The sequence below is a fragment of the Oncorhynchus masou genome, chromosome 32 (genome assembly GCF_036934945.1).
Source record: "Oncorhynchus masou masou isolate Uvic2021 chromosome 32, UVic_Omas_1.1, whole genome shotgun sequence".
In the NCBI taxonomy this organism is placed as follows: domain Eukaryota; kingdom Metazoa; phylum Chordata; class Actinopteri; order Salmoniformes; family Salmonidae; genus Oncorhynchus; species Oncorhynchus masou.
In genome coordinates, this window is record NC_088243.1 from 74,061,175 (window position 1) to 74,084,038 (window position 22,864).

Consider the following 22,864-nt stretch of genomic DNA (forward strand, 5'->3'; position numbering starts at 1 on the left):
GTGTCTGATGATTTAAAAATGTTTTGTAATTCCATGAATCTTACCCAGTTGATTAACTCACCCACTCGCCCAAATCTTAAATGCCCAGATAAATCTACCCTCATTGATTTAATATTGACAAATGTTCCACATAAATATTCTGCGGTTGGTGTTTTTTGTAATGATTTAAGTGACCTTTGTGCTGTTGTTGCTGTTAGATATACTAAGGTTCCAAAGACAACCCCACGTTTTATTCGTAAGAGAAATTTGCAGTGTTTTAATGAGCAGGCTTTCTTTCATTATTTATTTTATTTTGACTGGAGCAAGATTGAGTTTATCCCTGATGTGGAAACTGCCTGGAAATTCTTTCATGATGGTTTTTCCCAAATAGTAAACAAACATGCCCCATTCCGCAGTTTCAGGGTTAAAGGGTGGGATAATCCATGGTTTTCTTCTGAGCTGTCTTGTATTATTCACGACCGTAATCTAGCCTGGGCTAAAGCAAGGAAATCATGTTCTGATGCTGATTGGCTTATTTTTAGGCAGTTACGAAACAAGTGTTCCTTTCTTCTCAGGAAGGCCAAGTCTGAATATGTTATGCCTGTTACCACCTGAATGACCTTAGAACGTTTTGGAAGGCTATCAAGTCTATGTCTGGTAACAGTAATGTTAATGAATTACCATCATGTGTTTTGAAGGAATCTGTTGCTATATATGACAAAACTGAAATGCTGAATTGTTTCAATGAGTACCTTGTATCATCTGGTAGCCTGTTTGATTCCGTGTTCTCTGTCTCTGTACAACCCTGTGTGGATGAACCAGTGAGAGCTGGTCAAACTTTTAGCTTTTTGCCATTCTCAGTGCAGGTGGTACATAAAGCCCTGAAATCCTTAATTCTGAGAAAGCCTGCAGGTCATGATCTTTTGGATCCCTGCTTTTTAAATCTGGCAGCTGATTTCATAGCTGAACCACTTACTTCTCTGTTCAATCTAACCCTGGAATGTAATGAAATTCCAAAGATCTGGAAATCAGCATTTGTCCTACCACTTCTAAAAGGGGGAGATCCAACTCTTTTAAATAATTATAGGCCAATCTCAAAGCTGTCACCCCTGGTGAAAATAGTGAACAGCTAAAATAGTTTTTATTTACTAACTCCATTTTATCAATGTACCAATCGGGCTTCAGGAAGAAGCATTGCACAATTACAGCAGCCATAAAGGTTTTAAATGATATCACTGAAGCCATTGACAGAAAACAGCACTGTGTCTCACTTTTTATGGATCTCTCTAAGGCTTTTGATACAGTTGATCATGCTATACTAAGGCAGAGATTGTCGAGTGTAGGTCTTTCAGAGCATGCAGTTACATGGTTTGCTAACTATCTGTCTGATAAAACTCAGTGCACTCAATTTGATGGGCTTATGTCTGTTAAATTGTCTGTATTGAATGGTGTGGCCCAAGGCTCTGTACTTGGTCCTCTCTTATTCACTATTTATATAAATGATTTAGACAAAAATGTCCAAAATGCACAACTTCATTTTTATGCTGATGATACTCTTATTTACTGTTGTGCCTCGTCTCTTACAAAAGCTCTCCAGAACATGTAAACTGCTTTTTATACTGTTCAACATACCTTGTGTCAATTGAAGCTTATACTCAATACTGAGAAAACTAAACTAATAGTGTTTTCTAATGCAAGAAATAGACCTCTGAATCATTCACCTATTACTACCTGTTACTACCCGTTTTAAAAATGTACGAGCGAGGTTGTAGGCCTACTAAATAAATGTTTGGAGTAGATTGCCTGCTGAGCTGAACTGGGGTGTGATATGAAGATAATAGACAAGGTGTTAGGGGCTATTAGAATGTGTAAAGACCCATGATCTTCCAGAGCCCACTAATCAAGACTGGTCAAGCTCAGTTTTTATCATGACTTGTCAATACTGAGCTTCTACTTATCATGAAAGATATTCTGACTTACTGTACATTTACACACGCTGAAACAGGCCATTTTTACACAGCGATAAAGGCTATTGCAGAATGCACACATACTGTATCTGAGAACAAATATTATGTGAGGATAGAAGTGATTCCCTGAGGTGCGACCGAGATCCACAAATACCAGCAAGGTTAACTAAAAAACCACGCTCACTTGTTCCGCCACAACAGTAGAATGTCTTCTCGAAACAGTCATCTTCAGTCTTGAGAAGACCTACTTTTTCCCACCCAAAGTACATCTAGTATTCCAATCTTGAACTAGTTCAAACTACTGAACATCGTGTACTCTTTGCTCCCGATTGGCGCAGCGGTCTAAGGCACTATCTCAGTGGAAGAGGTGTCACTACAGTCCCTGGTTCGAATCCAGGCTGAATCAGATGCGGCCGTGATTGGGAGTACCATAGGGCGGCGCACAATTTGCCCAGCATTGTGGGTATGTCGTCATTGTAAATAAGAATTTATTCTTAACCGACATGCCAAGTTAAATAAAATTAAAATAAATAAAACACTCTGTACCAGAAACCATGACAGAGTAGCAAATGTCTCTCTGTTCACTGAATATTGTCGCAGTTTCATACCAACCACTGTCTGTAATGATGCATGTTTATGTCATTAAGAATGACTATATACAGTCAGCTCCAAAAGTATTGGGAGAGTGAAAGTTGTTTTGTTTTGGCTCTGTACTCCATCACTTTGGATTTTAAATAAAACAATGACTGAGGTTAAAGTACAGACTATCAGCTTTACATTTAGGGTATTTTCACCCACATCCTTAATAATGGAGTGAGAAAGTTAGACCCACAAATACCATACCCCCAACACATGCTAACCTCTCACTTACAATAAAAGGAGACTTTAGCATTTTTTTGAGGGGGTAGGATATTTGTGCATCTCACTTTCATACTGATCATTATTCATGATTTATTCAGGAATATCCATAATCATGGTAGCATCCACATTAATGTAGAAGTGTTGAGAAACAAATCCTATTCTTATTTACAATAAAAGAGACTCCAAAATGACAATATTATTTACCCTTTCTATTGGGCACAAAATAATTTAAAACACAACCAAACAAACATTTGGCTTGATGTAGCCATTGTGTGCTAGGAATATGGAACCAAATACTTAACTTTTTACTACTTTAATACACAAAGTTAATGTGTCCCAATACTTTTGGTCCCTTAAAATGAAGGGAATATGTAAAGTGCTGTAACTTATAAACAGTTCACCCAATATGCATGAAAATACTCTCATATTAAAATGGACAGCCTGCACTTTAACTTCAGTCATTGTATCATTTCAAATCCAAAGTTCTAGAGTACCGAGCCAAAACAACCAAAAAAGTGTCACGCTCACAATACTTGAGCCAACTGTAAATTATTATTCTCAGAACAACAATGAGCCTTTTAGCCATGCTCTACCACCATGCTATTCGCCACATCTCATGGCTCTTTCAGCCTGTCACTATCAGCATTTGCATTTTCACATGTACCCCAAAGCTCTGTATTAAAACTTTTACCAAATCCTGGAACTTAAGTCTCCTCTTTCAACTTCTCAAAGGCAACATGCTACTGCAAAATTACCGCTTACAATGAGAATAGTCCATTACACTTACGCTCACGTTCAGTAATGCATTTCACTACCATTCACTATGACTGCAGGCCTACTGATGTGTTATTGGCTGAAATATACTAGAATGTTTTCAAATCAAATGTATTTATATAGCCCTTCTTAAATAAGCTGATATATCAAAGTGCTGTACAGAAACCCAGCCTAAAACCCCAAGCAACGCAGGTGTAGAAGCACAGTTTTGTGTTGCATTATTAGGTTAGGCTGTTGTCTTATGGCTGTGTGTCACATTTGAGGATTAAAACGGTTTTAAATGGTCTTCCATCTCTTGTGCACGCTGAACTACTTGCACAGTTTATAATTTTATCATGAAAGAACATTGACTCCCCCCTCCCCGACATATCATGGTATCCCAATGTCCTTTCCTTTGTTCTGAATTATTTACAAAGCATATATAGGAGTTCAACCCTGAAACATTATTCATAGATAATCATTTCCCACACACATAAAATACATTGTGCCATTTTTATTTACCACAGTCTCTTGATGGAAAAAGCTTATAACAGTTTTCATTTCTACTTTCTCGTAATTAATACAGATAACATACTGCTTTGGAGAGTCACACAACTCAAGTGGGGATAAGAGTATTTTTCCAGTTAGCAAAACATAGTGAGCTACAGCACATTTTAACTGCAATGGTTTGGAAATTGCATAATACCAGCAACGGACTGATAACTGTCCAAGCTGTTATTTAAACCCCCTTCCCCCCCAGAGTTCCAATATATTTCGCCGTCAATGTGACGTCCTACCTGCTACACAGAAACCAACCAAAATCTATTTCCCTCAATATTTCCATTCACAAGATAGAATGAATGCACACATCAGCCGCCGAGAACGGAACCTCTGCAATTATTGAGCTTGCCATTAGACGCAACGCAAGCAGTACAGCAGCTTTCAATGTTTTCAAAGGAAGAATTCCCTCAATGGTTGATGGCAGTGCTGAACATCCGATGGCTGTAGCAGGTCCGTCACAGTACATGATTGAAGTCATCATTTATTGGTCACTGCGATGCTTCTCTGGTGTACAATTAAAACAAGCTTTTAAGTTGAACCACTTCCTTACACACATTTAGACTAAAAGAGGAACCACCACTTATCCATTGTTGATGGGAATACGGCAAACAGGCACTTCCTCTCATAATGGTTTAATGGGCGTCACAGGAACTGTCCCTTTGTTCAATAGCATAGCTGTAAGCGAGTTTAAAATGGTTGCAGCTTTCTTTTTTTTCTTTTTACACATGTGAATAAAGGTAAAGCATGAGTTTGCAACAGGCTGAATTGAGAGGAATGTTTTACAACAGTAGAATAAGGGACCAAATGTGTAACATATCCAGTATGTAATCTAGTCTGAGGTTATTGTAACGGTGCAGTTGGTGAACACCAGTGCACATTGTGGTAGCAGAGCAGCAAGTGAGCGGCGCAGACTTGGCACGGGGTCATTCTCCTCCAGTTTATCATCACCACTATCGGTGCCACCCTCCCTCCCCTCCTCACCCTCTCCCTGCCTCTCCACCTCCCCCTCTCTCTCTGGTGTCTTTGGGCAAACCTGGAAGAACACCTCGCAGAACTCCAACCTGCGCAGGTCCCGCAGTGTCCTGCAGCTACGTAGCACCTGCATCTCTCTCAGCTTGCAGCATCTCAGGCGCAGGCGCTTCAGGTCCCTCAGACGGCTGGCAGAGAGCAGGCCTGGTCCCACCTCCTTACCGCCAAGGCTTAGTTCCTCTAGGCCCAGCCAGCCCACTCCGAGCCCCAGGGAGGCCATTTGCAGCTGGGCGCCCGGCCGCCCAAAGTGCCCTATCTCCAGGTACTTGAGCCTGGAGAGCCCGTTTAAGCCGGAGTCGGTTTGTTGGGCAGCACTGCGCCTAAGGCCTTCCGCGGTGACACGAAGGACGTTGCGGAGCTCTAGGCGGCTAAGCCTTAACCAAGACGCCAGACTCTGCAGGTGCTGGTCTGTGAAGGATGGCACGTTGTCAAGGACCATCGTCTCAATGGCAATCCCTGATGTGGAGGCAGGCACTTTCCCAGTTTGAACACGTCCCTGTTGCTGAGTAGCAGCGGTTGATGCCATTCCAGCTTGTTTCTCAGGACTGAGTGGGGTCTGGGTGAAAAAGCCCTGTGGTAGCTCGCAGCCACGCAACTCTAGGACCTGCAGTGTTGTGGGCAGGAGCTGGCAACTGTGCAAGCCTCTCAGGTCTGCGTGCAGCAGGGAAAGACTACGCAGACGGGGACACCTGGAGGACAAGGCCTTGAGCCAGGACTCTGAGAGAAAGGCCCCACCTCTAGCAGAGAGCAGCAAGCCACGCAGCCGCAGGCATCGGAGCCCAGTGCCCAGATACTGACGTAGAAGAACCCACAGCATGCGCGATGTCACCTGACCCAAAATGGACACCAAGGGCAGGATGAGCAGTTGAAGAATGAAAACATCCAATGAGGGAGAGATGGGGAAGAAACAATGCATCAGTGTTTGAGCGATGACTTGAAAGTTCTGTAGAGTTAGCTAGTCAACAGGTAGGAAATAGGCAGTGCTGGGGAGTAGTGAACTACATGTAGTTCAACTAGTAATTTACTTACATTTTGCAGTAAGTTGGTGGTGGTTGAAATAAATTCAAACCAGGTAGTGTTTTCAGTAGTTCATTACCATATCGCTAACTACTAGAACTACACTGTTTCTTGCAAAGAATTAAGTGTGCTTTTATTAGGCAATAATTTCCTTTCATTTTCAGGATTCAACCTTCCTAATTCTCACTTGAAACAGTGTGTGTTTAATAGGCTACATTACACATTATGTTAACATATGACCCCAAAGTCATCGTTCTTGCAATTTGTAGCCTGACACTTGAAATTATACAATTTCACAAAATAGTTTGGATGTAGTGAAATACTTTTTCAAAGTAACTTTAGTTAAGTAAACCATATGTCTTAATAAGGGTAGCTGTAGTGTAGGTTAACTTCTTCTAGTGTTAAGTAATTGGCAATTTTGTAAATTATACACATTTTCAGAGTAACTTCCCCCAACACTGGAAATACACCTGCAATGCAAGTATCAATATTGCATTTTGTTGCAGAATGAGTGAGGTCTCAAACAAGTATCTATGAATAATAAAATCAAGTCTTCTGAAATATCATTGAATGTAGAACCTGATAAACATGGCTATATCACAAAATGGCTGACGTCTTTAGACAGACATGGTAGCCTCAGAAATATTTTCATGACAAATCTTGAAGTGGTAAGATCAACATGCAATAATGGACACCATTCTTACCCCTTTCCATGCAGTTAGATCAACAACTCGCCATAATCTTTGGTCTTTTACAAGACGTCTCCATCTCTTACACACCCTGCAAATACACCACATGAATGACATGACAAAGAGAAGTGTTCTTCAAGCTAACATTGACGTTATCACAAATTGATATTGAGCACTTCGACTTCAGCTAACTTGTTTTACCTTCCTGATCGGATGAGCTCTCGCACACCTAAATATGATAAAATATCAATTAAAATGTTCTCTGGAAAGTAATCGAGGGTAGAAGTTCTGAAGTCTGCCATTTTGTAAACAAAAAGTACCGTCGAGTACACGGACAAAATACACCAACGTACCAAAGTTGCATTCAAGTAATAAACCCCGCAGAAATGGGTGCTAAAGCCACAACGTTCCTAAACGTTCCGAAATACTACATGCTCGAAATTAGCACATTTTATGTGACCGTACCAAATATATACACAATGGCTTAAACATTTTAAATAATAAATAAGCATAACTTCCGAAGCATATATCACCAAAACTCCTGTGTAAATGCAGCAAACACTGCACCTTACATTCTGACCAGACCGGACACGTTGCGTGCGCGAGCGTTGCAAATGAAATTTAGAAATCCATGTTATTCAATTATTGCACCCACACTGCTCCAGCGTGTCAACGAGCGTCTGCGTTGCCAAGGGCTAAACTAAAAGTCATTCCTATTTCTGACGCAGATCGCGCTGAAAGTCCTGCTGCTCCCATCTGCTCGTTCGTTTATAGAAGCTGGTACCCACACGCCATCTCCATATCGGTTATACCCACGTGGGTGATTGAAAGACAAAATGTTTTGCTGGTTGTCCTGGTAAAAGTGTAGATGCCAGTCACCATATAAATTCAAAGATGAAAAAGCGGGGAAGGGGGAGAGATGACTAGAAACGATTCGGTCGAATGTGTGGATTAATTTTTCCGAGTAGAAGACCTTGTGCATTTCAGGTAAAATAACAACTCAATGTTTATATCCCAGGACAAATTAGCTAGCAACAGCAAGCTAGCTAAATTTGACAAATTATATAGCAAGTGCAAGCTAACTAGCTAAATTGCCATACATGTTTAATGCTTTTCGACTTGTCCCCAAATTAATGTCATTGGTTCAGAGTTTGTTTTGATATTTTAACCTGAGTGTCGTGATCACATTTGGTGTAGGGGGCAAAATAAATATATGCACGATAGCGCACGCGGTTTGTGTTCAGTGTTGGCGTTTGAGAAAAAACGCCTCGTACTGGGCTTGCGCAGCTGTAAGTCGGACAAGATGGCGACGAGCAATGGTGGTGGAATGGAGGTGGATGGGGCAGGTAATTTCCTTTAAAAGCACAATTGATTTATCTGATTATGATAAGGTTGTATACATATTGTGTAGGTTTCAACTATACTCATTTGTCGATGGTGTTACCGCATTTAGATTATTTCGCTTATGCGTTTTCTAACGTTACTACAGCGAGGCTACCTAACGTTAGTTAATTTAGGTAAGGTGACTGTCCAGTACTTATGTATATTAACGTTACTGGTATATGTAATTTCCAAACAAGTGCAGTTAATGTTTGCTAGTTAACGAACTAATTCAACCGCCGTCACATATTGATTGGTCCGTCCGTATTACCTAACTAAACTAAACAATGTAAACCACTAGCGTTAGTTTATCGATTGCTGGCTAGGTAACAGTTAAGATGTTAAAACGTTACCTATTTGCCTTCTTAGCTAGTTTTAATAACAGCGCAGTAACAGGTCCTCTATACCTAACGAGTAGTTACCTATATTTTTCTAAGCTGTTAGTAAGTTTCATGATGGCATCTTTTAAAATGTGGATTGGGATAGCATTGTTGAAAAATTAAAGCTTTGAGGAATAGAATCCGTGCCATTTTTAAATTGAACTAGTCATCACTGTAACGTTACTCTTCCTGTAAAGTTAGATTACTCAAATCCGCCCAATTCACCTGCACACGGATATTGTAACAATCGTCAAAAAATATATATTATTAAAGACAAGAACACAAATGCTTTGTTTGCTCTGAGGCATGTGGTCGTGTTAAGGCCATATTAGCTACGTTTGGCTTTAGAGATGACCAACAATAAAGGAAACCCACCCTCTCTCTGTGTCCCACAGCCAGCCCCAGTGTTATGGTCTCTGGGGTCACCGGCAGTGTCTCTGTTGCCTTGCATCCTCTGGTCATCCTCAACATCTCAGATCACTGGATTCGCATCCGCTCCCAGGAGGGGCGGCCCATGCAGGGTATGTGAGCTGATCAGTTTTCAAGAATACAGATAGTTGTATACAGTCTTACATTTGGCATGGAATAAGGGAATTTATACATTTATTTTTCAGTAAATTGCTCTGTAAATGTCTAAACTTCTTTCAAAGTATTTCAACTTTAAGACATCAATTAAAATAGTTAAGACTCTACAAGAGAACCAATACCTCAACAGTGGGAAGGGAATCAGACATGGGAGAGGTTACAGTTAATGACACAATTTCAATGGGCTTTGCTATGGCCTACATATGTATCAATTCCAACCATCTGCCTAATGTTGCATTGCATCCTTTCCTTCTCACCAAGTGATTGGCGCGTTAATCGGGAAGCAGGAGGGTAGAAACATTGAGGTGATGAACTCCTTTGAGCTGCTTCATCAATTGGTAGATGACCGAGCACACATTGACAAGGAGTACTACTACACCAAGGAGGAGCAGTGTGAGTCTAATTTCACTAACCTACCATACAAAGAAAATGTCAGATGTCACTCCCCATTGATTACTGATATTGGTGAAAGTGCTAGATAAAAAGTTGTGATTGATTGATGTGCCGTGTCATGGTTTCCCACCATCTCTGAAGTGGAAAAATGTCATAGTAGGCTTGTACCTGAAGCCATGGTGTTATCAATTGAACTGAACCTCTGTATAGGTGCTGGTCTAGGATGAGTTTTGCCTTTTAGGTCACAGTGAATAAGATTACATTAGTGGGGGGACCTACTTGACTTCTTGACCTCTGCTTTCTTTCAGTCAAACAGGTCTTCAAGGACATGGAATTCCTGGGCTGGTATACCACAGGGGGTCCTTGTGACCAATCAGACATCCACATTCACAAGCAGGTAGGTGGAGCAAAAGAGAATACATTTCTTTTCCATGTGATTGGGCATTTTCCATGGGAGAGAAATTAGAGGCATGATAAAAGTAACTGTTACTGTAATTGGTCAGTGAATTGTTGTGATTTGAAAGATGTAAATGTCAGTCATTTGGGGTTATTTGGCCAACTGTATGCTGTTTCCTTATTGGCTTTTCCTCTCTTTTCACTTCAGGTGTGTGAGATAATTGAGAGTCCTCTCTTCCTCAAGCTCAACCCGATGACCAAACACACAGATGTGAGTTTCTCATTTAGATTTGTTTGTATAGAATGGACGATATACAGTTGAAGTCAGAAGTTTACATACACGTTAGCCAAATACAGTTAAACTTGGTTTTTTTTCACAGTTTCTGACATTCAGCCCTAGTAAAAATTCCCTGTCTTTGGTCAGTTAGATCACCACTTTATTTTAAGAATGTGAAATGTCAGAATAATAGCAGAGAATCATTTATTTCAGCTTTTATTTCTTTCATCACATTCCCAGTGGGTCAGAAGTTTACATACACTCAATTAGTATTTGGTAGCATTGTCTTTAAATTGTTTTAACTTGGGTCAAATATTTCGGGTAGCCTTCCACAAGCTTCCCACAATAAGTTGGGTGAATTTTGTCCCATTCCTCCTGACAGAGCTAGTGTAACGGAGTCAGGTTTGTAGGCCTCATTGCTCGCACACGCTTTTTCAGTTCTGCCCACAAATTTTCTATAGGATTGAGGTCAGGGCTTTGTGATGGCCACTCCAATACCTTGACTTTGTTGTCCTTAAGCCATTTTGCCACAACTTTGGAAGTTTGCTTGGGGTCATTGTCCATTTGGAAGACCCATTTGCGACCAAGTTTTAACTTCCTGACTGATGTCTTGAGATGTTGCTTCAATATATCCACATAATTTTCTATTCTCATGATGTCATCTATTTTGTGAAGTGCACCAGTCCCTCCTGCAGCAAAGCACCCCCACCACATAATGCTGCCACCCCCGTGCTTCATGGTTGGGATGGTGTTCTTCAGCTTGCAAGCCTCCCCCTTTCCTCCAAACATAATGATGATCATTATGGCCAAACAGTTCTATTTTTGTTTCATCAGACCAGCGGACATTTCTCTAAAAAGTAAAATCTTCGTCCCCATGTGCAGTTGCAAACCGTAGTCTGGCTTTTTTTTATGGTGGTTATAGAGCAGTGGCTTCTTCCTTGTTGACCGGCCTTTCAGGTTTTGTCAATATATGACTCGTTTTACTGTGGATATAGATACTTTTGACCTGCTTCCTCCAGCATCTTCACAGGGTCCTTTGCTGTTTTCGCACCAAAGTACGTTCATCTCTAGGAGACAGAACGCGTCTCCTTCCTGAGCGGTATGACGGGTCCCATGGTGTTTATACTTGCGTACTATTGTTTGTACAGATGAACGTGGTACCTTCAGGCATTTGGAAACACTACACTTCTTTTTCTGAGGTCTTGGCTGATTTCTTTTGATTTTCCTATGATGTCAAGCAAAGAGGCACAGAGTTTGAAGGTAGGCCTTGAAAAACATCCATACGTACACCTCCAATTGACTCAAATGATGTCAATTAGCCTATCAGAAGCTTCTAAAGCCATGACATCATTTTCGGGAATGTTCCAAGCTGTTTAAATGCACAGTCAACTTAGTGTATGTAAACTTATGACCCACTGGAATTGTGATACAGTGAAATAATTGTTTTAAAAAATTACTTGTGTCATGCACGAAGTAGATGTCCTAACCGACTTGCCAAAACTATAGTTTGTTAACAAGAAATGTGTGGAGTGGTTGAAAAACAAGTTTGAATGACTCCAACCTAAGTGCATGTAAACGTCTGACTTCAACTGTACAGTACCAGTCAAAAGTTTGGACATACCTACTCATTCCAGTGTTTTTCAATCTTTTTACTATTTTCTACATTTTAGAATAGTGAAGACATCAAAACTATCAATTAACACATATGGAATCATGCAGTAACCAAAAAAGTGTTAAAAAATCTAAATACATTTGAGATTCTTCAAAGTAGCCAGCCTTTGCCTTGATGACAGCTTTGCACACTCGTGGCATTCTCTCAATCAGCTTCATCTGGGAGTCACCTGGAATGCATTTCAATTAACAGGTGTGACTTGTTAAGTTCATTTGTGGATTTTCTATCCTTAATGCATTTAAGCCAATCAGTTGTGTTGTGACGAGGTAGGGGTGGTATACAGAAGATAGACCAGGTTCATATTATGGCAAGAACCGCTCAAATAAGCAAAGAGAAATGACCGCCAATCATTACTTTTAGACATGAAGGTCAGTTAAACACGGAAAATTTGAAGATCCTTGAACGTTTCTTCAAGTGCAGTCGCAATAACCATCAAGCACTATGATGAAACTGGCTCTCATGAGGACCTCCACAGCAAAGGAAGACCCAGAGTTACATCTGCTGCAGAGGATAAGTTCATTTAGAGTTACCAGACACAGAAATTGCATCCCAAATAAATGCTTCAGTGTTCTAGACACATCTCAACATCAACTGTTCAGAGGAGACTGTGTGAATCAGGTCTTCATGGTTGAATTGCTGCAATGAAACCACTACTAAAGGACACCAATAAGACGAAGAGACTTGCTTGGGCCAAGAAACACGAACAATGGATATTAGACTAGTGGAAATCTGTCCTTTGGTCTGATGAGTCCAAATTTGAGATTTTTGGTTCCAACCGCCGTGTCATTGTGAGACGCAGAGTAAGTGAATGGATGATCTCCCCATGTGTGGTTCCAAGCATGGAGGTGTGATGGTGTGGGGTTGCTTTGCTGGTGAAACTGTCTGTGATTTATTTAGAATTCAAGGCACACTTAACCAGCATGGCTGCCACAGCATTCTGCAGCTATATGCCATGCCATCTGGTATGCGCTTAGTGGGACAATAATTTGTTTTTCAACAGAACATTGACCCAACACAAGGGCTATTTCACCAAGAAAGAGAGTGATGGAGTGCTGCATTAGATTACCTGTCCTCCACAATTACCCGACCTCAACCAAATTGAGATGGTTTGGGATGATTTGGAAGGCAGAGTGAAGGAAGAGCAGCCAACAAGTGCTCAGCATATGTGGGAACTCCTTCAAGACTGTTAATTATTCCAGGTAAAGCAGGTTGAGAGAATGCTAAGAGTGTGCAATGCTGTCATCAAGGCAAAGGGTGGCTACTTTGAAGAATCAAAAATATATTTGGAATTGTTTAACACATTTTTGGTTACTAAATGATTCCATATATGTTATTTCATAGTTTTGTTTTCTTCACTATTATTCTACAATGTAGCAAATAGTAAAAATAAATAAATAACCCTTGAATGAGTAGGTGTGTAAACTTTTGACTGGTACTGTATATGTTAGTGTCAAATATTATTCTTAAATGACATTTTTAGTTACTTTTATGTCGTTCAGTTATATTGCTATGATGCGGTAGAGATAGCTTTTCTACTTGTGGTAATTGAAGCTCATGTCCCATCTCCGCCAGCTCCCTGTCAGTGTGTATGAGTCTGTCATCGACATCATCAGTGGAGAGGTAACTCAAGCTCTCCTACCACACACACACACACCAGGGTTTCCGTTAGGAAAATGTGGCGCTGGACAACGTAACCGGGAAGATTTTAATTTACTGCCCGTTTGAGAAATTTCCCGGACCCGTATGCATTGGGTGCGTAACCCGTCAGGGCGTCCGACCATGGTGCTCAGAATGACAGAATTCACATTTAGATTGTGGTTATTAATCTTAACAAAATATGCAACTCCTGTAATGAAGCAGCCAATAAAAATAATTTTCAAACATTTGCCAAAATGCAATTTGCGGTTAAAAAAACTCCATTCTAAACACCTCACCTGATGCCAGCGGTATATGACAGATTAAAATCTCCGTTAGAAACTTAGAAAGATGGTGAATCTGATGATGCAAAAACTAGAATGGGTTGCTAATATGACTAGGATTGTGCCTTTTGCTTCTGGACAAGGAAAGAAAGTTGATATGAAAACCAATGGAACAGGAGAGAAATGGCATGTGAGGAAGTATTTTATAGACGGCAGCCGTGGCAAAAGGTCTAGCTGATTTGAGTGGCGGCTGTCAGTGAAAAGCATCTAAAATATGTGTGAAGATAATTAGTCTTAATTTTAAATGGTGAGGCAAGGGGAAGGGGTGTGTGGCGAAGATGGCCTATAGTTGTGTCTCTCCAGAAGGCCTGCGCTCTGCTTTCCAGAATGCACTCAGCTATCTCCTGACAATTATTGTGCATTCGTTGTTCCATTGTGTGAATTGTTTGCTCTTTGATTTGTTTATCTTGATACATTCCCCATTACATATGTCACCAGAAGTAAATGTACCGTTAATCCCTGTCATTTGGTTACATTAATTTCTGCTAATGCATTTTGTTACTACAGTCATTTATGTTCTCATTCTCAGAGTGGAAACATTGTTTCCAGAGTTCACAACCTGCTAAACTTGTGAGAAAGAAGTTATGGTTTATTTCATAACCCTCATTTAGGAGTTTTGTACATTTTGTCATTGTCTTTTATTTGAAGTGCTCCATGTAAGCAATGAACATGGGTCTGGTTTCTGTCTTGTTGAGGGATGCTTTGAAGTAGCCTACCTGGCTCAAATGTAGGAATGTGCCCATTTTGATTTCTGATTGTCTTAACTCACCACAGCTACTACTAATAAGCTGAGCTTCTCAGTCATTTTTCTTCACCTCACACAGTAAGTCCATTGCGCAAGAACAGCTGTCTGACCTGAGCTCACTGGTGTGCAGGACACTTTGAGGGTCCTGAGTAGGCTAGTTAATACAATGTTGCAAGAGACAACTTCAGTTCCATAGCGTTGATTGATTTGATACAATGTTGCACTTCACTAGCAATAGCTCAAGTCAGGACAGATAGAAAGGGGGGCAGGCCGGTTTAGTAGAGAGATCAATGTGATTGAATGAACCCACATTGTTTAATGTATTTTGAATGAGTTGACAATGGAAGTTATTAGCCATCTGAGTTCCATGCACTCATTTAACCACCAATGATCACAGTGTATCAATGTGTCCATATGGCAGAGGCTGTTGCTCTCCCATAAGTAGGTGATGCGCTGATAGTCTGCCTACCATTGTTTTTTTCCCCTCCTGGTCAATTTGGCCAGCAACAATTTTATTTATAGGCTTATTTTTTAAGGCAATTACTGGCTAGTGTGATTAGTACTAGTGGCTGATTTGTAAGCTTGTCTGTCCTTCTGACTTGACCAATCCCAGGCAACCATGTTGTTTGCTGAGCTGGGGTACACTCTGGCCACAGAAGAGGCGGAGCGAATCGGAGTGGATCACGTGGCTCGCATGACAGCCACTGGCACAGGGGAGAATTCAACAGGTAACTGTAGTTAAGGTGGCCTATTTACCCCCTACTGTCTGACAGGAATTTTTTTAACACCTTCACGCCATTATGTGTGTCTCTTCTGTTCAGTGGCCGAACATCTCATAGCACAACACAGTGCAATTAAGATGCTCCACAGCAGGGTGAAAGTCATCTTGGAATATGTCAAAGCAGTGGAAGCAGGTGAGAGAACTGCTTACTGCTTACTCTGTCGTGTGATGAGGGATGAAAGACCAAAATAATGCATGTTCAAGTGAGTCTGGAAAGAAGATGCTGATACTAACATCGATATAATTTCCAGCCCTTGCTTTAAAAACAAACATGGTCTTTCAAACCTGTCTCTTTTCCTTGGTATATCCCAACTGTATCTTATCTCACCTGTTGTGTGAGTATATTTTTCCCTCATGCTCTCTTAACTCTCCCCTTTTGATTTGGTACGACCCAGGAGAGGTGCCATTTAACCACGAGATCCTCAGAGAAGCCAATGCCCTGTGCCATAGACTGCCTGTTCTCAGCACCATCAAATTCAAGACAGACTTCTATGATGTAAGTCATCCCCAACTCGGCACTTGGCAAAACTCAGCTCTTGGTGTGAACATGTGTGCACCATTGTTTTTAGATTATAGTCTTGGTAATTAATTGATAATTAATGTACGTTGTTTTGAATTAATAAAACCTTAACAAAATTCCTTCTTTAAATCACAAGGGTAATGATTATGAGTGCTTAGACAGGATGGATTGGCACAGTACTGTAAAAGCATATTAATCTCCTTCTCACTTTTTTCAGCAATGCAATGACGTGGGCCTCATGGCTTACCTAGGTACCATCACTAAGACCTGCAACAGCATGAACCAGTTCATCAACAAGTTCAACGTCTTGTACGATAGACAGGGCATCGGCCGGAGGATGAGAGGACTGTTCTTTTGAGTGACAGAGAAAGAGTAATTGGAGAAAGAGAGGGAGAGGTCACAAGCACTGCTTTTCCATTTGTTTGTCTGTATTTTATGTTAAGTAACACTTGTGACACACACTCATATACCAGTGAATGTTGTTCTCATCAAACCAGTTTGTTTTCAAAGGTAGCAAATGCCAGAAGTGTCTCAAAGGCCTCCTGTCTATACCAGAAAATCACACACAAACAGGAAGAAGGAAACCATGTACAAAATCACTCACATTTTCACTCGCACTTTAACATTTGTGAGTATGCACATTAATGAATTCATGTATGTGAACAGAAAATACAATTTCCCTTTTTCTTTGTTTTGTTGTTCCATGTTTCTGTAAGTAATAAATGATCTGCTGATTTTTCTTGGGATTTTGATTTGTTTGTCCAATAAAAAGTAAAACAAGGCCATTTTATCAATTTAAATTATAGTTAACAGATTCATATTCATTAACAAATATAGAATTAAGCAGTTAGGCCCGAGGACGTGTGGTATATTGCCAATTAATGGCAGTTGTGCACAATGCAGAGTGTCTGGATTCAGCCAGGAGCATGGTATATTGGCCATATACAGCAAACCCCTGAGATGCCTAATTGCTATTATAAAACTGGTTAACAACGTAAATCGTAATGTTTTGTCATACCCATGGTATACTGTGATGTACCATGGCTCTCAGCCAATCAGCATTCAGGTCTCAAACCACCTGGTATATAATAACACAGTAGTGCTTCCGTCCATCTCTAGTGAACAGACGCTCGTAACATAACTGGTATTTAACACTTTTACTCAAGAGTCTTGTTTATACTTGGTGCTAACATGCGTCCTTTGTCCTGATCTAATTTACAGTATGATTGTGCCCACATTATAGCCATTGCATTAGTAAAATGTGTCTGCATTGTGACCAGATATCCTGGCCCTACATGACCAAACGTATGTGGACACCTGCTCATTGAACATCTCATTCCAATATCATGGAAATTAATATGGAGTTGGTCCCCCATTTGCTGCTATAACAGCCTCCACTCTCCTGGGAGGGCTTTCCACTAGATGTTGGAACATTGCTGAGGGGATTTGCTTCCATTCAGCGACAAGTGCATTAGTGATGTTAAGCAATTAGGCCTGGCCCGCAGTCAGCGTTCCAATTGTGTTTGATAGAGTTGAGGTCAGGGTTCTGTGCAGGGCAGTAAAGTTCTTCCACACTGATCTCAACAAACCATTTCTGCGCACGGGGGCATTTTCATGCTGAAACAGGAAACCGTATGCATTAAGGTTTCCCGTCACTGGAACTAAGGGGCCGAGCCCGAACCATGAAAAACAGCCCCGGACTATTATTCCTCCCCCCACCAAACTTCACAGTTGGCACTATGCATTGGTGCAGGTAGCGTTCTCCTTGCATCTGCCAAACCTAGATTAATTTGTTGGACTGCCTGATGGTTAAGCGTAATTCATCACTCTAGAGAAAGCATTTCCACTGCGCCGGAGTCCAATGGTGGCGAGCTTTACACCACTCCAGCCGACACTTGGCATTGCGCATGGTGATCTTAGGCTTGTGTGCTGCTGCTCGGCCATGGAAACTCATTTCACGAAGCTCCCGATGAACAGTTGTGTTGAAGTTGCTTCCAGAGGCAGTTTGGAACTCAGTAGTGAGTGTTGCAACCGAGGACAAATGATTTTGACACACTTCAGCACTTGGCGGTCCTGTTCTGTGTTTGTGTGGTCTACCATTTCACGGCTGAGCCTAGACTTTCCACTTCACATTAACAGTCATAACAGTTGACTGGGGCAGCTCTAGCAGGGCAGAAATTTGACGAACTGACTTGTTGGATGGGTGGCATCCTATGATGATACCGCCACATTGAAAGTCATCGAGCTCTTCAGTAAGGCCATTCTACTGCCAATGTTTGTCTATGGAGATTGCGTGGCGGTGTGCTCAATTTTATACACCTGTCAGCAACGGGTGTGGCTGAAATAGCCGAATCCACAAATTTGAAAGGGTGTCCTATACTTTTGTATATGTAGTTTACTCTTTCAAAATAATGTATTTATTTTAAGACACATTGATGCCATAAGTCAGTTGCGTCACCTGTGAGTTTAGAGGGTAGGATAAGGATGATAACTATTTTCTATTTCACCTTTATTTAACCAGGTAGGCGAGTTGAGAACAAGTTCTCATTTACAACTGTGAACTGGCCAAGATAAAGCATAGCAGTGTGAACAGACAGTAACACAGTTACACATGGAGTAAACAATAAGCAAGTCAATAACACAGTAGAAAAAAAGGAAGTAATTTCACTGCCCAGATCCGTCTAAACTTTTAAGATATCCAGACATAATGGGTCCCCCAGACTACCTCCAGAGATGGTAAGGAAGATCAGATCATAATGCGTATTTTAATCTACAGTAAACCTGTTTAAAAATGCGGGCACAATCAGGATGTGGATAAGATCAGGGAAAAAGACCAGGTATAAACAGGACTAAGAATTCAGTAATACATGCATACATTTTCGTGTTGGTGACCCCAGCTTGAATCGAACCCACGTTCTTGGCTTAAAGGTAGCCTGTACTCAAGTAGATACACAAACACAACACAGTACAGAGGCCCACAGGTTAAAACAAGTGTATAAAGTCAGGTCTGTGGAGTCAGCATGGTTTTTAGGATTATTGGCCGGAGGTGACAATGTGTTTACAGTTACCTTTTTTTTTAAATGTAGCCTGTTCCTGCTGTGCATGGCCTTGGGGGGGGGGGGTACTGTGTGAAGTGCATTAGACAGGAAAGGGGTGGAGGAAACAGAGTTAGGACAGTTTCAGGTCAGCATTTATTTGGATATTAAAAGGTAGCAGATGTCAACATAATGACCGCCAGCCTGCACTTTTTCTTTAGTAGCCCGAGTTTACCAGCCATGTGGCAAAGACAGGAGTCAGCTTTCCTCCTCTATTGGATTTTATCCTCCTCTCTTCCAAGCTCTCACTGTTGCCACGTATCTTCATTTTTGCCTTTTAATTACACAAAACCTACAGTAACTAGCAGAACAAGCAATACTGGCATGTGGTATACATGCAAACGGAGTTCAGTAGAGACAAGCCAGAGACAATTTTTTTAAAGTTTATTTTTCATAATGAGTCAATATTTACTTTATTTTTTTTTGCTATGAAAATTGTGTAATTGAATCATGATTTTGGATGCTGAATAGACAATGGCGCATTGGACAGTAATAAATCAGTCTTATCATCGTAATATTTCCAATCATTGTAAGCATCACTCTCCTGCAGGTCATTGCTGTACAATTAGGTTTGCTCTCCTGACCATAACAGCGTCACCAGCACATTGATAAGACGGTTACATGCTTTATAGCTCAAATACCTATAATTATGGTCTCTGCTGCTTTGTCCTTCTAAATCTACATCTTCAGGGGAAAACAAGTCTTCTTTCATTATTGCCAAAACACTTGAGGCGTAAGTAAAGCTGCCTTTAGAGCTTTGATGAGCTAGTCACTACCACTATCATCAGGGGAATCAGAAGGTGGTGAGGGGTACTGGAAGCGGACTGGATCATAGAGTTCATGCCCATAGTTATAGTTATAGGGGTAGCCATAGTAGGGATAGGGATGGGCCACTTTCTTGTTGCTGGCTGCAGGGGGTGGCGAGGCCTCAACTGGTTCCTCCTCAACGGGAGGAGGGGGTGGGCCAGCTTTGCCATGGAATGGTCTGGGTGGGTGGTCTATCAGGCAGTCTGGGTCCCAGTAGGGATTGCAGTCATACTCCATGCCCTTGTAGGTGTGGATGGGGGCCGGAGGGGGAGATGACTTTTTTGGGGCGGTTGGTGGTAGTTGTGGGGCAGATTTTTTAAGCATTGGGGGTGGTGGTGGAGGAGGGAGCTTGTGGAGGTTGCAGGAGGGGTGGTAGCGGGGGTCGCACAGTACGGGCAATGCCCCGGTGGGGAGGTAGACAATATGGGGCTTGCAGAGGGGGTCCTTGGCATTGCACAGGTACATGACATCGGCCTGGGAGATGGCAGGAGCAGGAGGGGGTTGAGATGTGCTTTTTATTGGGGCAGGAGGGGGAGGGGGAGGGGCTTTGCATTTTTTGTCCATGGCCGGGTCACACTTCTTGATGGTGGGTACTCCCAGTTTGTTCTGGAAGTGTGAGGCGTTGGGGCCGTATACATGCTCCAGCTGCCTCATCTGCTGGTACAGCAGCCTGATCCGGTCAATCTCATACAGCTGAGAGGTACAAGACAGATTAAAAAATATATGTATCTTGTCTTTATTTCAATCATACAGAGAGAGATGGAATAATTTGAGAAAACAAATGCCTCATTTATTCTTAGTGGTGGTTAGTGCTTCATTAGTTAGTTGCCAGTGCCTCATTAGTTAGTGCTTCATTAGTTAATGCATTGTGTGAGTGTTATTGTTTTTCTTTCCTCTCTCACCCCCTCTGTGTGTCCAATACTATTGTAGTAGCGGTAGTAAGCCTGGAAGTCGGGGTTGCCTCTGTACCACCTGGGTTCCACATTGCGCTTTGGTCGTGAGTGAGTCAGGAAGCCATGAGCCTTGTCCGAATCAATACTCACATCACTAACAGGGCTCATTTCTGTGGGGACAGGTGGATCAGTGGAGAGGGAGAGCAAAGCCACAGAGGGAGAAAGACATGAAGCCAACTACCATTTATAACTACCACAGATAGATATGTTGCTTTCAGTATCAAACAAAAGTAAAGCATTGGTACTACACATACTTTTATCAAGAAGCTCGAAAGCAAAAACTTTAAATGTCACCCCCCCCTACACATTCAGTTACCTTCCTGCTTGATAGTATTCAGAAGAGACTTTGCTTCCAGCCAAACTGCAGAGGATACACATGCCACAGACTCGATCAGTTATCATCCAATTCCACATTGAATATAATCTATTTACTTAGGACAATAATTTCAATAACTTTAATTTTACCAAACTCATGTAGCCTAAAATAACGTTATCCCACCTGGTAGCAATGTTAGACAGCATATTGCCCCCACCAGCCACAATGGAGAAATCATCTTGACCACCTGCAAACCAGCCACTGCATTTTATCACTTACATTGTACATGCCTCAATTGTTTTGTTTTTCAGTGAGCATTGACATACATGATTTAATTAAATGTACATACTGAGATGCATGTATTTACATGTGACTTGTAACAGTTTCAAACTAAAAATCTAAATATCACATTGTTTTAATTCCCGAGTGGGAAAGTAACATTATGACATTTAATACCTATTAGTTAAACTTGGGAATTGTTCAAGATCTGATCTTCACATATAAACACTTTCCTCTATGTTTGTTCTAAGAATAGCCAATCCCCAAATGTAATTAAACCATGCAAGCCAAATACCAGATGACAACGCAAATAAATACATTCAAACAGCAGTAGGCTATAACATGTCCTGTGAACGATCAGCATATATTTGGTTATCCTTGGTATTTAACAGCATGGAAATATAGAAAATGAGAGATGAGATACAATTTCTGTGTAAAATGCCTCTTCCTGCAGTTTAGAAAATATACTGATAGTGAATAATATTACTTAAATTATCAGATCATATGTGCTAAAGAAGAAACTCCGTACTGACCTGTGCATGGGCTGCTGTCTTTCCTGTACCGGTGAGGGTAGGTGTGATAAATACAGGTCTCCATGTCAATCAGTCTGACGTGTGAGTGCCTGTCCAATAGAATCACAAAACCATTGAAACAATATTATTGTCTCCTCCTTCCTTTAAAACGCTATTTTAATACAGAGCCTCTGGCGCCAATTAAGAATAAAACTCCTGGACGTGAGCAGCAAAGTCATAAAAGGTCCTGACTTCAAATGGAAACTCGCAGTAAGTCTGGGAGGAAACATTACCTGCTGAGTAGAAATAGCAGGGTATCCCAGGGGAAAATATTGCCATGTTAGGAAAAAACCTTACAGCCTTTTCACCAGAGCAAAACTAGAATTTCCAAAAGTGGACCCAAGCAATCTAGGCCTACAATAGCATGAAGCCAAGAATGTGTAGAAAAATAACACTAATATAGAACAGCATGTGGTATGCAACTGAACATTTATATACAAGCCTGTGTGCAGTGTGTTGAAATCAGAGGAACTGTCCCCGACCAAGCCGTTAATAAAAAAGGGCAAATGAAACCGTTAGTTTCGAGGGACACAATAAATGTCCACAAAACTTTCATTTTTTTGTTGATAGATTTCATTTTTCCATCTAAAGTTCACACCAATGGGGGCAATATTTAACATACCCCTTCGTCTCCAAATGCCCTTTTGGGTGGTGGTATAATTTCCCCCAAAATGCTATATTTTTGTAGTTGTTCTGAACCCACTGCACGCAAGTCGTCCTTAAATTCTCATCTTCTCATCAGTACCAAAAAGTTGGTTGTTGACCCGACCAGTCATCAATTGGCGCGAAAAATGGGCGCTTATATCCAGATTTGTGACCAGAAAGAACCTGTTAAAGTTCCTCCAGTTTTGCCTAGCAAAAACAAAGTAGGTCTACGT

At 41.2% G+C, this 22,864-nt stretch overlaps 3 protein-coding genes across 3 annotated transcripts; 1 reads left to right on the forward strand and 2 right to left on the reverse strand.

Annotated features, from left to right (window-relative positions):
* Positions 1-4,059: 4,059 nt before the first annotated feature.
* On the reverse strand, positions 4,060-7,214 carry LOC135526570 (F-box/LRR-repeat protein 12-like). The gene is made up of 3 exons (XM_064955068.1): positions 7,058-7,214; positions 6,872-6,947; positions 4,060-5,979 (listed from the first exon to the last, which is right to left on the reverse strand). Exons 1-3 carry the CDS (start codon positions 7,156-7,158, stop codon positions 4,951-4,953), a joined length of 1,206 nt encoding a protein of 401 aa, XP_064811140.1. The 5' UTR covers positions 7,159-7,214; the 3' UTR covers positions 4,060-4,950.
* Positions 7,215-8,088: 874 nt separating this feature from the next.
* Positions 8,089-16,703, forward strand: LOC135526571 (COP9 signalosome complex subunit 6-like). Its single transcript, XM_064955069.1, has 10 exons — positions 8,089-8,202; positions 9,012-9,137; positions 9,463-9,594; positions 9,903-9,991; positions 10,199-10,261; positions 13,512-13,559; positions 15,277-15,391; positions 15,485-15,577; positions 15,840-15,940; positions 16,182-16,703. The coding sequence occupies exons 1-10, from the start codon at positions 8,160-8,162 to the stop codon at positions 16,320-16,322; spliced, it is 951 nt and encodes a 316-aa protein (XP_064811141.1). The 5' UTR covers positions 8,089-8,159; the 3' UTR covers positions 16,323-16,703.
* A 2,723-nt stretch (positions 16,704-19,426) lies between these two features.
* On the reverse strand, positions 19,427-21,975 carry LOC135527100 (uncharacterized). The gene is made up of 5 exons (XM_064955746.1): positions 21,948-21,975; positions 21,319-21,382; positions 21,136-21,180; positions 20,769-20,929; positions 19,427-20,559 (listed from the first exon to the last, which is right to left on the reverse strand). The coding sequence occupies exons 2-5, from the start codon at positions 21,371-21,373 to the stop codon at positions 19,825-19,827; spliced, it is 996 nt and encodes a 331-aa protein (XP_064811818.1). The 5' UTR covers positions 21,374-21,382; positions 21,948-21,975; the 3' UTR covers positions 19,427-19,824.
* Between the last annotated feature and the right edge of the window lie 889 nt (positions 21,976-22,864).

Bases quoted from the DNA above. Each gene is read 5' to 3' on its own strand.
- LOC135527100 (XM_064955746.1), bottom strand. From the start codon at position 21,373: ATGATTTCTCCATTGTGGCTGGTGGGGGCAATATGCTGTCTAACATTG. The intron at 20,930-21,135 runs GTAACTGAATGT...CTGTCCCCACAG, and splicing joins GAATACTATCAAGCAGGAAG to AAATGAGCCCTGTTAGTGAT. The intron at 20,560-20,768 runs GTGAGAGAGGAA...TGTACCTCTCAG, and splicing joins GTATTGGACACACAGAGGGG to CTGTATGAGATTGACCGGAT.
- LOC135526571 (XM_064955069.1), top strand. From the start codon at position 8,160: ATGGCGACGAGCAATGGTGGTGGAATGGAGGTGGATGGGGCAG. The intron at 9,595-9,902 runs GTGAGTCTAATT...GCTTTCTTTCAG, and splicing joins CTACACCAAGGAGGAGCAGT to TCAAACAGGTCTTCAAGGAC. The intron at 9,992-10,198 runs GTAGGTGGAGCA...TTTTCACTTCAG, and splicing joins ACATCCACATTCACAAGCAG to GTGTGTGAGATAATTGAGAG.
- LOC135526570 (XM_064955068.1), bottom strand. From the start codon at position 7,158: ATGGCAGACTTCAGAACTTCTACCCTCGATTACTTTCCAGAGAACATT. The intron at 6,948-7,057 runs GTAAAACAAGTT...GTGTATTTGCAG, and splicing joins GAGCTCATCCGATCAGGAAG to GGTGTGTAAGAGATGGAGAC. The intron at 5,980-6,871 runs GTAAGAATGGTG...ATTTTGGGTCAG, and splicing joins ATCTAACTGCATGGAAAGGG to GTGACATCGCGCATGCTGTG.